The 11,390-nt window shown below is 41.0% G+C and overlaps 1 protein-coding gene across 1 annotated transcript; it reads left to right on the forward strand.

Moving 5' to 3' along the window:
• The first annotated feature begins 1,946 nt into the window (after positions 1–1,946).
• On the forward strand, positions 1,947–4,331 carry LOC114075289. The gene is made up of 3 exons (XM_027913779.1): positions 1,947–3,103; positions 3,209–3,449; positions 3,567–4,331. Exons 1-3 carry the CDS (start codon positions 1,947–1,949, stop codon positions 4,329–4,331), a joined length of 2,163 nt encoding a protein of 720 aa, XP_027769580.1.
• Positions 4,332–11,390: the final 7,059 nt, after the last annotated feature.

Consider the following 11,390-nt stretch of genomic DNA (forward strand, 5'->3'; position numbering starts at 1 on the left):
CCAGCTATAACCTTCTTTTGGGAAGGCCGTTCATTCACATGGCTGGAGCTGTCCCCTCCACTCTCCACCAAATGATGAAACTAGTATGGAAAAATGAAGAGCTAGTTATTCATGGTGAAAGAAACGACTCAGGCAAGCAGGTGCCGGTCTTTGACGAGACGCCGCAAGGTTCGGATTTTTACATGGTGGAGTTGGTAAATACCACCGATGAGGATTTGGCCCCGCAGATTCCCATGCCGGCCGTGTACAAAATGATTACCACGGTAATGCTGGAGAATGGGTTCAAACCAGGTTTCGGATTTGGAAGAAATTCCCAAGGGATCGTCGAGCCAGTTCCAGTCCTTGCTAAAGGATCCAAGTATGGTTTGGGGTACATCCCCACACATGAATATGCAAAGATAAAGAGAAAAAGGATCAAGAGTAAGCTAAACCGATCCCGCATCTGTACCAATCCTTCCCAATCCGAGAGTGTGCCGAGCTTGAAGACTGTGGGGAAGGAATCTGTGACCTTTTTAAGGAGATCAATGCTATCATCGAGGAGGAGGTCGAGCCAGCTGGCATTCGTGATGCGGAACCAGGGGAGATGCTGCAGAACTGGACTTCCACGCCAATCTTGATGTCCCGAACTCTGTGGTAGAAAGGAGTTATTTTATGCATACTAAAATTGGTGTTTGTCCGGAAGAGGCCCGAGACCCACCATTTCTGCATTTTTCTTAATTGCTTGAATTTTGAATTTCCGCCGTGATGTTAAAAAGGCGACATGGCCCTATGCCATGACCCAAGTTTGCATTTTGTTTTAAATGAAAGCCTCCTTATTTGGACTCTGTTTATTTAAGTTGCTTGTTATACTTTGCTTTCCTAATTTTGTCTTTTTATGATTTCAGTAACGTAAGTTACAGACCTGCCAATGTCATGTCATGTCATGAACTAAATGAGCAAAATGAGACAAATGACGATGAGGTTGACGACTATGAAGAAGGAAATGGGAACCAGACTATGTTGCAGAAGAATTTCGACAGTTCGAGAATCAACATAAACCGAATCTAGAGGAGACAGAAACGGTGAATTTGGGAGATTCAGAATGTGTCAAAGAAGTTAAGATCAGCACCTACCTGAATGGAACCCAGAAGGAGAGCCTAATTCATTTGCTCGCCGAATACAGTGATGTGTTTGTTTGGGAAGTCGGTGACATGCAGGGGTTGAGTACTGATGTTGCATCTCATAAGCTACGTATCAACCCAGGGTTCGAACCGGTGAAACAAAAGACTCGGAAATTCAAGCCAGAACTAAGTTTGAAGATTAAATAAGAAATCACCAAGCAAATAGAGTCACGATTGGTGGAAGTGACGCAATATCCAACCTCGTTAGCCAATGTCGTCCTGGTCGCCAAGAAAGATGGAAAAATCACGATTTGTGTTCATTATAGAGATCTCAACAAGGCTAGTCCAAAGGATAATTTCCCGTTGCCAAATATCCATATTTTGATTGACACTTGTGCCAAACATAAGATGCAGTCATTTGTGGATTGTTACGCCGGTTATCACCAAATTTTATCGGATGAAGAAGACGCGGAAAAAACGGCCTTCGTTACACCTTGGGGTGTATATCACTATAGGGTGATGTCGTTCGGCCTCAAAAATGCCGGTGCTACTTACATGAGAGCCATGACAACTATCTTTCATGACATGATTCACAAGGAAATTGAAGTGTACGTGGACAACGTCATAATCAAATCCCGCGAGAGTTCAGATCATTTGACACACTTGAGAAAACTCTTTGAGCGTTTGCGTCGGTACAACTTTAAGTTAAATCCCGCCAAATGCGCTTTTGGAGTCCCAGCCGGGAAGTTGTTGGGATTTATAGTCAGCAGAAGAGGCATTGAGCTTGACCCCTCGAAGATCAAAGCAATTCAAGAGTTACCTCCGCCGAAAACGAGAAAATAGGTGATGAGTTTCTTGGGGAGTTTAAACTATATCAGCCGGTTCATAGCACAATCAACAGTGGAATGCGAGCCCATTTTCAAGTTGCTGAAGAAAGATGCCCCGACTAAATGGACTGAGGAGTGCCAAACTGCTTTCGACGCTATCAAGAGCTATTTGTCTAACCCACCAGTATTGGTTCCGCCACGAGAAGGGAGTCCTTTGTTGCTGTATTTGTCTGTTTCGGATAGTGCCTTTGGATTTGTACTTGGTCAACACGACGAGACAGGGAAGAAGGAAAAGGCTATCTACTACATAAGCAAGAAATTTACTCCGTACGAGTCTCGGTACACTTTGCTTGAGAGAACATGTTGTGCTCTGACGTGTCTTGCCCAGAAATTGAGACATTACTTGTCTTCATATACCACGTATCTTATTTCCAGAATGGATCCGTTGAAGTACATTTTCCAGAAAGCGATGCCGACTGGAAATTTAGCTAAATGGCAAATGCTGTTGAGTGAGTTCGATATCGTGTATGTGACTCAGAAGGCAATAAAGGCACAAGCCTTGGCTGATCATCTTGCTGAAAATCCCATGGACGAAGAATATGAACCTCTCAAGACTTACTTTCACGATGAAGAAGTGTCATTTGTGGGTGAAGATATCTCTGAAGCTTATCCAGGTTGGAGATTATTCTTTGACAGAGCGGCGAATCACCAAGGTAAAGGTGTTGGAGCGGTCTTAGTATCAGAATCTGGTCAGCACTATCCTATGGCAGCTAAACTGCGATTCAACTGCACAAACAACATGGCTGAATACGAAGCTTGTATTCTTGGTTTTAAAATGGTCGTTGACAGGAATGTTTACGAGTTATTGGTTATTGGAGATTCAGACCTTTTGATTCATCAGGTTCAAGAGGAATGGGCTGTGAGGAACCCAAAAATTATACCTTACGTACAGTGTGTGCAAAATCTGTGCAAAAGGTTCCGCAAGATCGAGTTCACACATACTCCCAGAATACAGAATGAATTGGCTGATGCTCTTGCCACCATCGCTTCAATGATCAAACATCCGGATACTGATTACATTGACCCGCTGGATATAGAGTTGAAGGAGCGCCCGGTCCATTGTTCACATGTTGAATCAGAACCAGACGGTTTGCCTTGGTATTTCGACAAAAAGAGGTACTTGGAGTCTGGGACATATCCAGAAGACGCTACATCTAATCAGAAGAAGTCGATACGTCGTATGGCTCTTAATTTCTTCCTAAATTGAGAAGTCCTGTACAGGAGGACTCCAGATTTGGGTCATTTAAGATGTGTAGATGCTGCTGAAGCTGTGAGGCTTATTGAACAGATACATGCTGGAGTTTGCGGTACAAACATGAATGAGCTTACTTTTGCAAGAAAGGTTCTTCGAGCTGGTTATTTCTGGATGACTATGGAGAATGACTGTTGCAAATTCGTGCAAAAATGCCACAAATGTCAAGTGCACGGCGATTTGATACGGATGCCACTTCACGAACTTAATGTTATGAGTTCACCTTGGCCATTTGTAGCTTGGGGAATGGATGTCATCGGTCCTATAGAGCCGGCCGCTTCTAATGGACACAGATTTATTTTAGTTGCCATTGATTATTTCACCAAGTGGGTGGAGGCAGCCTCTTACAAGTCGGTAACCAAGAAAGTGGTGGCCGGTTTTGTCCGCAACAATCTGATATGCAGATTTGGAGTTCCAGAATCCATCATCACTGATAACGGTGCAAATCTCAACAGTCATTTGATGAAAGAGATATGTGAACAATTTAAGATTATTCATCGAAGGTCAACTGCTTATCGCCCTCAAATGAACGGAGCTGTAGAGGCCGCCAACAAGAATATCAAAAAGATTTTGAGGAAAATGATCGACAAACAGCGAGGTTGGCATGAAATGTTGCCGTATGCTCTACTGGGTTATCGAACGATGGTCAGAACATCGACTGGGGCTACTCCATACTTACTAGTATATGGAACAGAGGCAGTCATGCCTGTTGAAGTCGAGATACCGTCATTAAGGATCATCCAAGAAGCTGAGTTAAGTAACGCTGAGTGGGTTAGCAAACGGATCGATCAACTAGCTTTGATTGATGAGAAGAGAATGGTCGCCATTTGCCATGGCCAGCTGTACAGACAGAGAATGACTCGCGCTTTTCACAAAAGAGTAAGAGCCAGAAATTTTGAAGTTGGTCAGTTGGTTCTTAAGAGTATTTTTCCTCATCAGGACGAGTACAAAGGAAAGTTCGCACCAAACTGGCAAGGTCCCTACATGGTTCGTAATGTACTATCTGGAGGCGCTTTGGTCTTGTCAGAGATGGATGGCACTGTATGGCCCAAACCTATCAACTCAGATGCTGTCAAGAGATACTATGCGTGAAGTTCCATTTTCGCATCTTTCTGTTATTTACTTGGATTCGTTCTGTTTACTTGTATTTGTTCAAATTTGAATTATTATCCCTCTTGTAACGAACTACGTCTGACCTGAATTCTCGAGAACGAGATACGTAGGCGGCCTATGTCGGCTTCGGTCACCCCATTTATCCCCTCTAATTAGTTCTTTGTATTTGAACTACGTTCGACCTGAATTCTCAAGAATGAGATACGTAGGCGGCCTTTGACGGTCTCGGTCGGTTTCTTTGTAAAATTTATTCTTGTCAACCTTTAAGGGGAACTACGTTTGACCTGATTCTTGCCTCAACCGGATACGTAGGGGCCACAAGGGTTCGGTCATATCTCCAGATTTCTATTCCCCTTTACAACAGAAACTGGGACAGAATTTTTGAGAGGGACTCAAAAATTCTCCAGAAGAAGCCTTCTCTTCAGCTAGTCAAACTAAAGACATTTCGAGATCGGCAACTGGGAAAGAATTTTTGAGAGGATCTCAAAAATACCGCGATCTATTTAGTTACAATAGAAAGATAAGAAAGACAGTAAATTGGGACAGAAACTTTGAGGATGGCCTCAAAATTTCGTTATGGGTCTTCCCTACAAGTCCAGAGTTCCTCTGAAACTCATCAGCGAGTGTTGGATTCAAAGGAGCTCGTTAAGCCTGACATGACATGACTTGGCAGTGACTTTTTCAAGATACTGTTTCCTAATGATTTCTTATTCCTCTTAAAATTTCACTTTTATGTTTTATTTGTTTTGGCATGTGATATCTTTTCTTATATATCAAGAGTCGGGAAATCGAGAAATCAACCGGAGATATCAAGACGAGGAGCAAACAACTGAAGGAATCGACACAGATCAGTATATTTTAAAACTGATAATTTTTCTATGGATGCAGGTTTATAGCTTTGCTTTGAAATCGGCCAAATTCTCCCGACGGATGAATACGGAGAACTCCCAAAGAGGAGAAAACTATCTCCAAAACCAGTGATTTTACTGAAAGCAGGAGGCAGTTCATATCGTTTGTGTCAAGATGCTTGTGAATGTGTTTGTTTATTTCAAGCCATTCCCCAACAATATGAAATTTACAAAAGTGTCTGGCCAGATTCAAAGGTGAATCAAACAGGAATCTCAGCAAAGATTTCACGATTTCTGTAGAGGACGCTATTTGCATTGCGTTATCAAAGCAAGATAATTATTGTTGATCAAGACAATGCATTACCTCAGAAGAGGTTGTTATGCTATTATTATTTTATCATTATCGATCAAGTCGATGTACTAATTGGAGATCGTCTTGCCGTTATTATCCACGGAGGCGATATAAATATTCATGCATCGCGGAATTCATACACTGAAGAATCATGCATCGCGGAAAGTCATGCATCGCGGAAGTCATACTGCAGAAATCATGCATTGCGGAAATCATGCATCGCGGAAGTCATACTGAAGAAATCAGGCATTGCGGAAAATCATGCATCGCGGAAGTCATACACTGAAGATCATGCATTGTGGAAAATCATGCATCGCGGAATTCATACACTGAAGATCATGCATTGCGGAAAATCATGCATCGCGGAAGTCATACACTGAAGAATCATGCATCGCGGAAAAACATGCATCGCGGGAAGCCATGCATCGCGAAAATTGCATTGCGAGTCAACAATTATGTACGACGAGAAGATTTCATGCCTCGTCAAAATTTATACATCGCGAGAAGATTTCATACCTCGCTGAAATTTAGACATCGCGAGAAGAATTTGTACCTCGCCAAAATTTGAGCATCACGAGAAGAATCCATGCCTCGTTGAAAATCATACATCACAGAAAAGTGATGCATTGCGGAAAATCATGCATTGCTAGTCAACAATTATGCACGACGAGAAGATTTCATGCCTCGTCAGAATTTATACATCGCGAGAAGATTTGATGCCTCGCTGAAATTGGGATATCGCGAGGAGAGTTCATACCTCGCCGAGATTTATGCATCACGAGATGAATCCATGCCTAGTTGAAATTTGCACATTGCGAGAAGATTTCATACCTCGCAGGAATTTACGTATCGCGGGAAGATATTTATGCCCCACAGGAGGACATACATGGATAAATAAAGGGAAATCATGTATCCCGAAAACAATATTTATCCATCGGCCTCAACTACATTCTTTTATTTTTTGATGTAAAGTAAACATCAAGAAGACCATCGAAGATGATGACAAAAGAGACATCAATATCGCATCAACATTTATTCATTTATTTCGACATCAAGTATAGAGTACATTCAAGATTATATCCCAAAACGCAAGGCATAAGCTTTATTTGCCGGACGTCAGACCGATCGAGTCGACGTCGAATATTGAGGAGAACAATGAAGTGTCGACATGGTAAAAGACACTGTCTCCCATCCTTATTGCATTTTTAAGCTGACGAGTTTTATCTCAGTGTTTGTCGAGAGCATCGAAAAGGATGAATTCTCCAAAACCACAGGTCCGGACGACATAAAAAAGGATGCAGCACAACGTGGAACTTTTTCTTAGCAAGCGAACTGGGACACAATCAAAAGAGGAGTGTCAAACTCTTAGGACGCGAGCAGAGGAGCGACTTCCACCACGACTGAACCACCCCTCTCGAATCATGCGTGTTTTCCTTAGTTCCGTTAGTTTAAGTCTCGCATCCGGAAGTTTCGATTTATCGGAAGCAAGTTCCCAATCTGAGTGACAATGCGTCAAGAGGTTTGGAAATTATGTCCGTGTGAGTACTTAATTATGGGTGTGAAGCGCGCCACATTCATGGCTAAGAGGTTACAAGCCTCCTTTTCATACTCGTTATTTTGTCACTTGTCCAAAACCAAAGGTTATCTAGCATAATAGATTTCCTTATCCACCGATTGAGTCGAACTACACACAGCCTGATTCCGAAGGTTTCAAGATATGTAGGCGGATTCAATGTTGAAAACTCGGCTGTATTCCAACATTCGCTCTCGAATTCTATTCTCGAGCATTTCGATACCTTCATAATTCGGTATCGAGGTGGTTGTTGATTCTTTCAAATCATGCGATAAATCGAGCTTATCGAACTACAAGTGGCCTGAATTCTCATATAGCCTGAGATATGTAGGAAACCTGTTCAAAGGTTCGGCCATAACTCCTAAACCCTTTGTCAATTCCTTCCTTTAAAAATGAATGGGGTTGGTCAAAATTGGTTTGGTCAATTTCATTTTCCTTGAATTGCTTGCATCAATCCGAGTAAAATGAGGGACAGTTGTTGACACCCAATTTTGACCCACGTCGGTATAAATTAATTATCGAGCTTCCTAAATTTTCCAAATAATTTAAATTAATTAGTTTTATATATTTTGCGAAAATATAACGATATAAGGTTTACATAGTTGTGTATATACTTGGTATATTTTAGTTTATTCGAAGATCATCCCAAAATTTATCATCCCATCTTAGTTTAAAATTATGAATCACTATTTTTAAAATCATATTACTAGGTAAATAAGCTCGTTAATAAATTTACGCCAAATCCGTTTTTATCTTAAATCAATTGGCCATTTATCACATTCAACCCAAAATCCCTCTTCCATCTTAAAGTCTTCAACCCAATAAAAAACCCAAAACCCATTCCCTAAAATTAATCCCATCATTTCCAGGGCCAAAAATCCCTACTCCCAGGTGGCCCAACTCCCTTTCTTCTATACCCAGCCCAACCCCCCTTTTATTTAACCCGTTCACACAATCCTCAGCAGCCCACAAACTCCAGCCCATCTTTTAATCCAACCCAACTCCTACCCGGCCCAAACCTTTGACCCATCCGACCCGGCCCCATCCCTTTTCCCTTCCCCTCTCCCCCCACGATTCCCAGCTCCCCCAGACGCAGCCCACGCCATTTCAAGAAAACGGGAGAAACCCCAAGAAGCGCAGAAAATTTCCAGACCCAAAAACGGAAAATCCCTCCCCCAGAAGCCCGCGTCTCTCTCACGTTCTCTCCCTCGCACCTTCACGCGTCCCTCTCTCTCTTCTCCTCTCCCCATTGCGCGTGAACGAGCAGGGCAATGGAAACCTGCGTCCTGCAGCTGTCGCGCGGCTCTGCAAAGCGCAAGACGACACAAAATCGTCCTTGCCCGTCCTTGCTTGTTTGGAGATGACGACACGTCGCCTCGCAAGGACGCGCAATCCATCTCGACCCTCCACCTCTCATCCCGCTCGAGTCTTCCTTCCGGATAAGGGGGGAATTCGAATTTCAAATCGAATGGGCCTGAAGGTAGTGGCCAGCCCTCTTCATCCGAAAAACCCTAAATTCCCCTTCTATATACACCCCACCCCTCTTCAGAAAACAGGTTACCGATTTTAGGTTGGAAATTCTGGGTTGAATATTCTTTTGCCTTTTCTGTTTACTTCGAAAGAGTTTAAGGGAAATTTTGGGGTTGAGAAATTTTACTGGAAGAAAGCCCTCTGTTTGTTTTGTTACGGTTTGGACTAAGGAAACTATAGAGGCTTGGGAAAATTCGAGGGTCTCGTTTCTCCTCTTTCGAATTTCGCTTGCGAGGCTTCGAATCTGGACGTCGCCGCTGAAGTCGCTGCTCGTAGCTATTCCAGTTTTCTGCACCCATAAAGGTAACATTCGTTTCCGTTAAGCACTCCCTGCCTCTTACTATCTTCTCGTCTCATCTATTTCAAAATGCTTCTTCGTTGCTTTGTGCTTTGGATGCTGCTGCTGTAGATATTGTTCGTTTTGTTTCGTTATGGGATCAAATCTGTTGACATTTGAACGTTTAGTATAGGGTCGATGTTGCTGCGAATATGAGACATTACCTCCGTTTGTTGGCTTGATTCTGTAAAGCGTCTTGCGTAATGGTTCTGTATTTCCGTCGTCCTGTTCTTTTGTTGTTTGTTATGTTTGCCCATTTAGTGCTGCTCACCCGTCTGTCGCGAGTTCGTCATGGCGTAAATTTCATCGTTTCAGTTTTGTTTAAGTTGGTATTTTTTTTTTGTTCATAATTTTCAGTGAAGGTTTGCTGAATATGAATGAATTCCCCTCTTTCCCTCAAGTCGTTTTATGGTGCTAAGGTCGATTTTGAAATGTTTTCTTAGATTGAGCTCTTTGTCTAGTCGTGATATGGCTGTATGTGATATTTCTTTTTATAAGAATCTTTTTTCTCCAGGTCTGTATCTATGTGTTCTGCTGTTTGCTTAAAATGTGTCACCGATTACTTGTTCGCCTCGTTTAAAAGCTTCATTCATTTACCTTCTTGAGTTATTCGTCTTGGTCATAATAAACGTATATACGTTGTGTATATGTCCTTCAGCTGGTATCATGGTCGATTTTTTCTTTTGTTGTTTTCTTTTGTTAACATGTGAGTTTAGGTATATTGTAGTTGTGTCTGTTACATGACTCTCTTGTTTGATTATCTAAAGTATGATGTTTTGCGGGCTGATTATGACATCCTTTTCCTTTCAATACTTTCAATCCACTAATGGCCTAGGATTATGGGTTTTTTTTTTAAATCCAAATGTTTGAGGAATATGTTACTGTTTAGAGTTAGTTTTGTTTACAAACTTTGACTATTTTCAGTTTGGAGATATCTAAATACCTTGGCATTTACTTTCAATATTGTTAAGTCCCTCTGTAGATCATTGAATGTATGCAACCATGATTGTGATTATAGCTGGTAGCGTATGCATCTTTCTATTTATCCTTCTTCGTTTTTGAGATACGGAAGGTGCCATTTTTGATACTTGGGTTCCCTTTTAAATTGGACTTTCTTGCTCATTGCTTATTGATTAATGGTTTGAAAGTTTTCTTAGTTCAAAACATGTTTCGTTCGCTATTAGTTTATCGTTTCAAACGCTAATTCATTTTCGTTTGGTTTGCATGTAAAATTCTTTTTGAGCATTCGGGACCCCATTTTCTCTATGCCTTCAAAAGAGCCGTAAAGTCTCAAAAGTCTGTCATTCGAGTTAATCCGTCATAACGGGCAAATGTAGAAGGTCAAATGTCGAGGAGATGAAAGAAGATGGACTAGAAGACTCTGTCTTTATTTTATTTTTATTTTGTATTTTTGTAATGGGCATAAGCCCTTGTTGTTTACTTTCTTGTATTTTTATTTTGTATCTTTAGATTAGGACAGGTGAATGGGTTAAAAACCCAAAAACAGGTGGGTCCAAAACTCGGTCAAGGCGAACAGCACCCGAGTTTTGACACAAATCTTTCTCTCTCTATCTCGCCCTTTCCCCCGTTACTTGTTTCATATGTTTTTTTTTCTGTGGGTTATCGTTGGTTTTAGGATTAGAAAACACCAAACCCCCTTTGATGTGCCTTTCTATTTTATCAAGCTAAAACTATGTCTCAAAACGATAAATATTTCAAAAAACTTGTAAATTTATCTAGATAAAAACTTTAAGTTCAACTTCGAAACAGAATCGCAAATTGCAAGATAAACAATAAATACTTCAAACTTGTAAAATTTGCCTAGATAAAATCTTTAAAACGTTCAAAATTTTCGCAAAAATAGTCAAGTAGTTAATCACCGGAAAACCGTAGTTAGCGGAGCGTCTTAGGTTCTTTTTCGAAACATTCCTAAGACGCTAATAGGAATCCCGAATCCCTTTAATATTTTCAAAACAATTTTCCTGTTTTAAGTTGTTTGGAAAATAAGTTTTCTTAATTTTCTAAAAATTAAGTGGTGACTCCTAAAAGTCGAAAATACCTTTAAAATCAACAAACTCTTTTCAAAAAATTATTTTCCGATAAAACAACAAGTTCGACAACACCCATCACAAACCTACTCATCTTATCCCTAGGTTTAGACACCAAAGATAGAGCATATATAGACGACATAGTGATCTTCAAATAATACTCTTCCACACTCATGTTGACTTACTTGATAATAATTAACTCTTCAACCTTCACTTCCCTCCTCTCAAGGGGAAATTACTTTCCAAGAAAAGCTTCTTTAAACTCTTCCCATTATATAGGACCCGACTCAACCGGCCTATTGCGTTTCTATTGTGAGTACAACACTTGAGCAACATCTTTCAATTGATTC

This window comes from Solanum pennellii, chromosome 12 (genome assembly GCF_001406875.1).
Source record: "Solanum pennellii chromosome 12, SPENNV200".
NCBI classification, from domain to species: domain Eukaryota; kingdom Viridiplantae; phylum Streptophyta; class Magnoliopsida; order Solanales; family Solanaceae; genus Solanum; species Solanum pennellii.

Excerpts from the sequence above, each read along its gene's own strand:
- LOC114075289 (XM_027913779.1), top strand. The coding sequence starts at position 1,947 with ATGAGTTTCTTGGGGAGTTTAAACTATATCAGCCGGTTCATAGCACAA. Across the intron at positions 3,104-3,208 it reads TGGTATTTCGACAAAAAGAG|GAGGACTCCAGATTTGGGTC; the intron begins GTACTTGGAGTC and ends AGTCCTGTACAG. Across the intron at positions 3,450-3,566 it reads TGCCACTTCACGAACTTAAT|TGGGTGGAGGCAGCCTCTTA; the intron begins GTTATGAGTTCA and ends TATTTCACCAAG.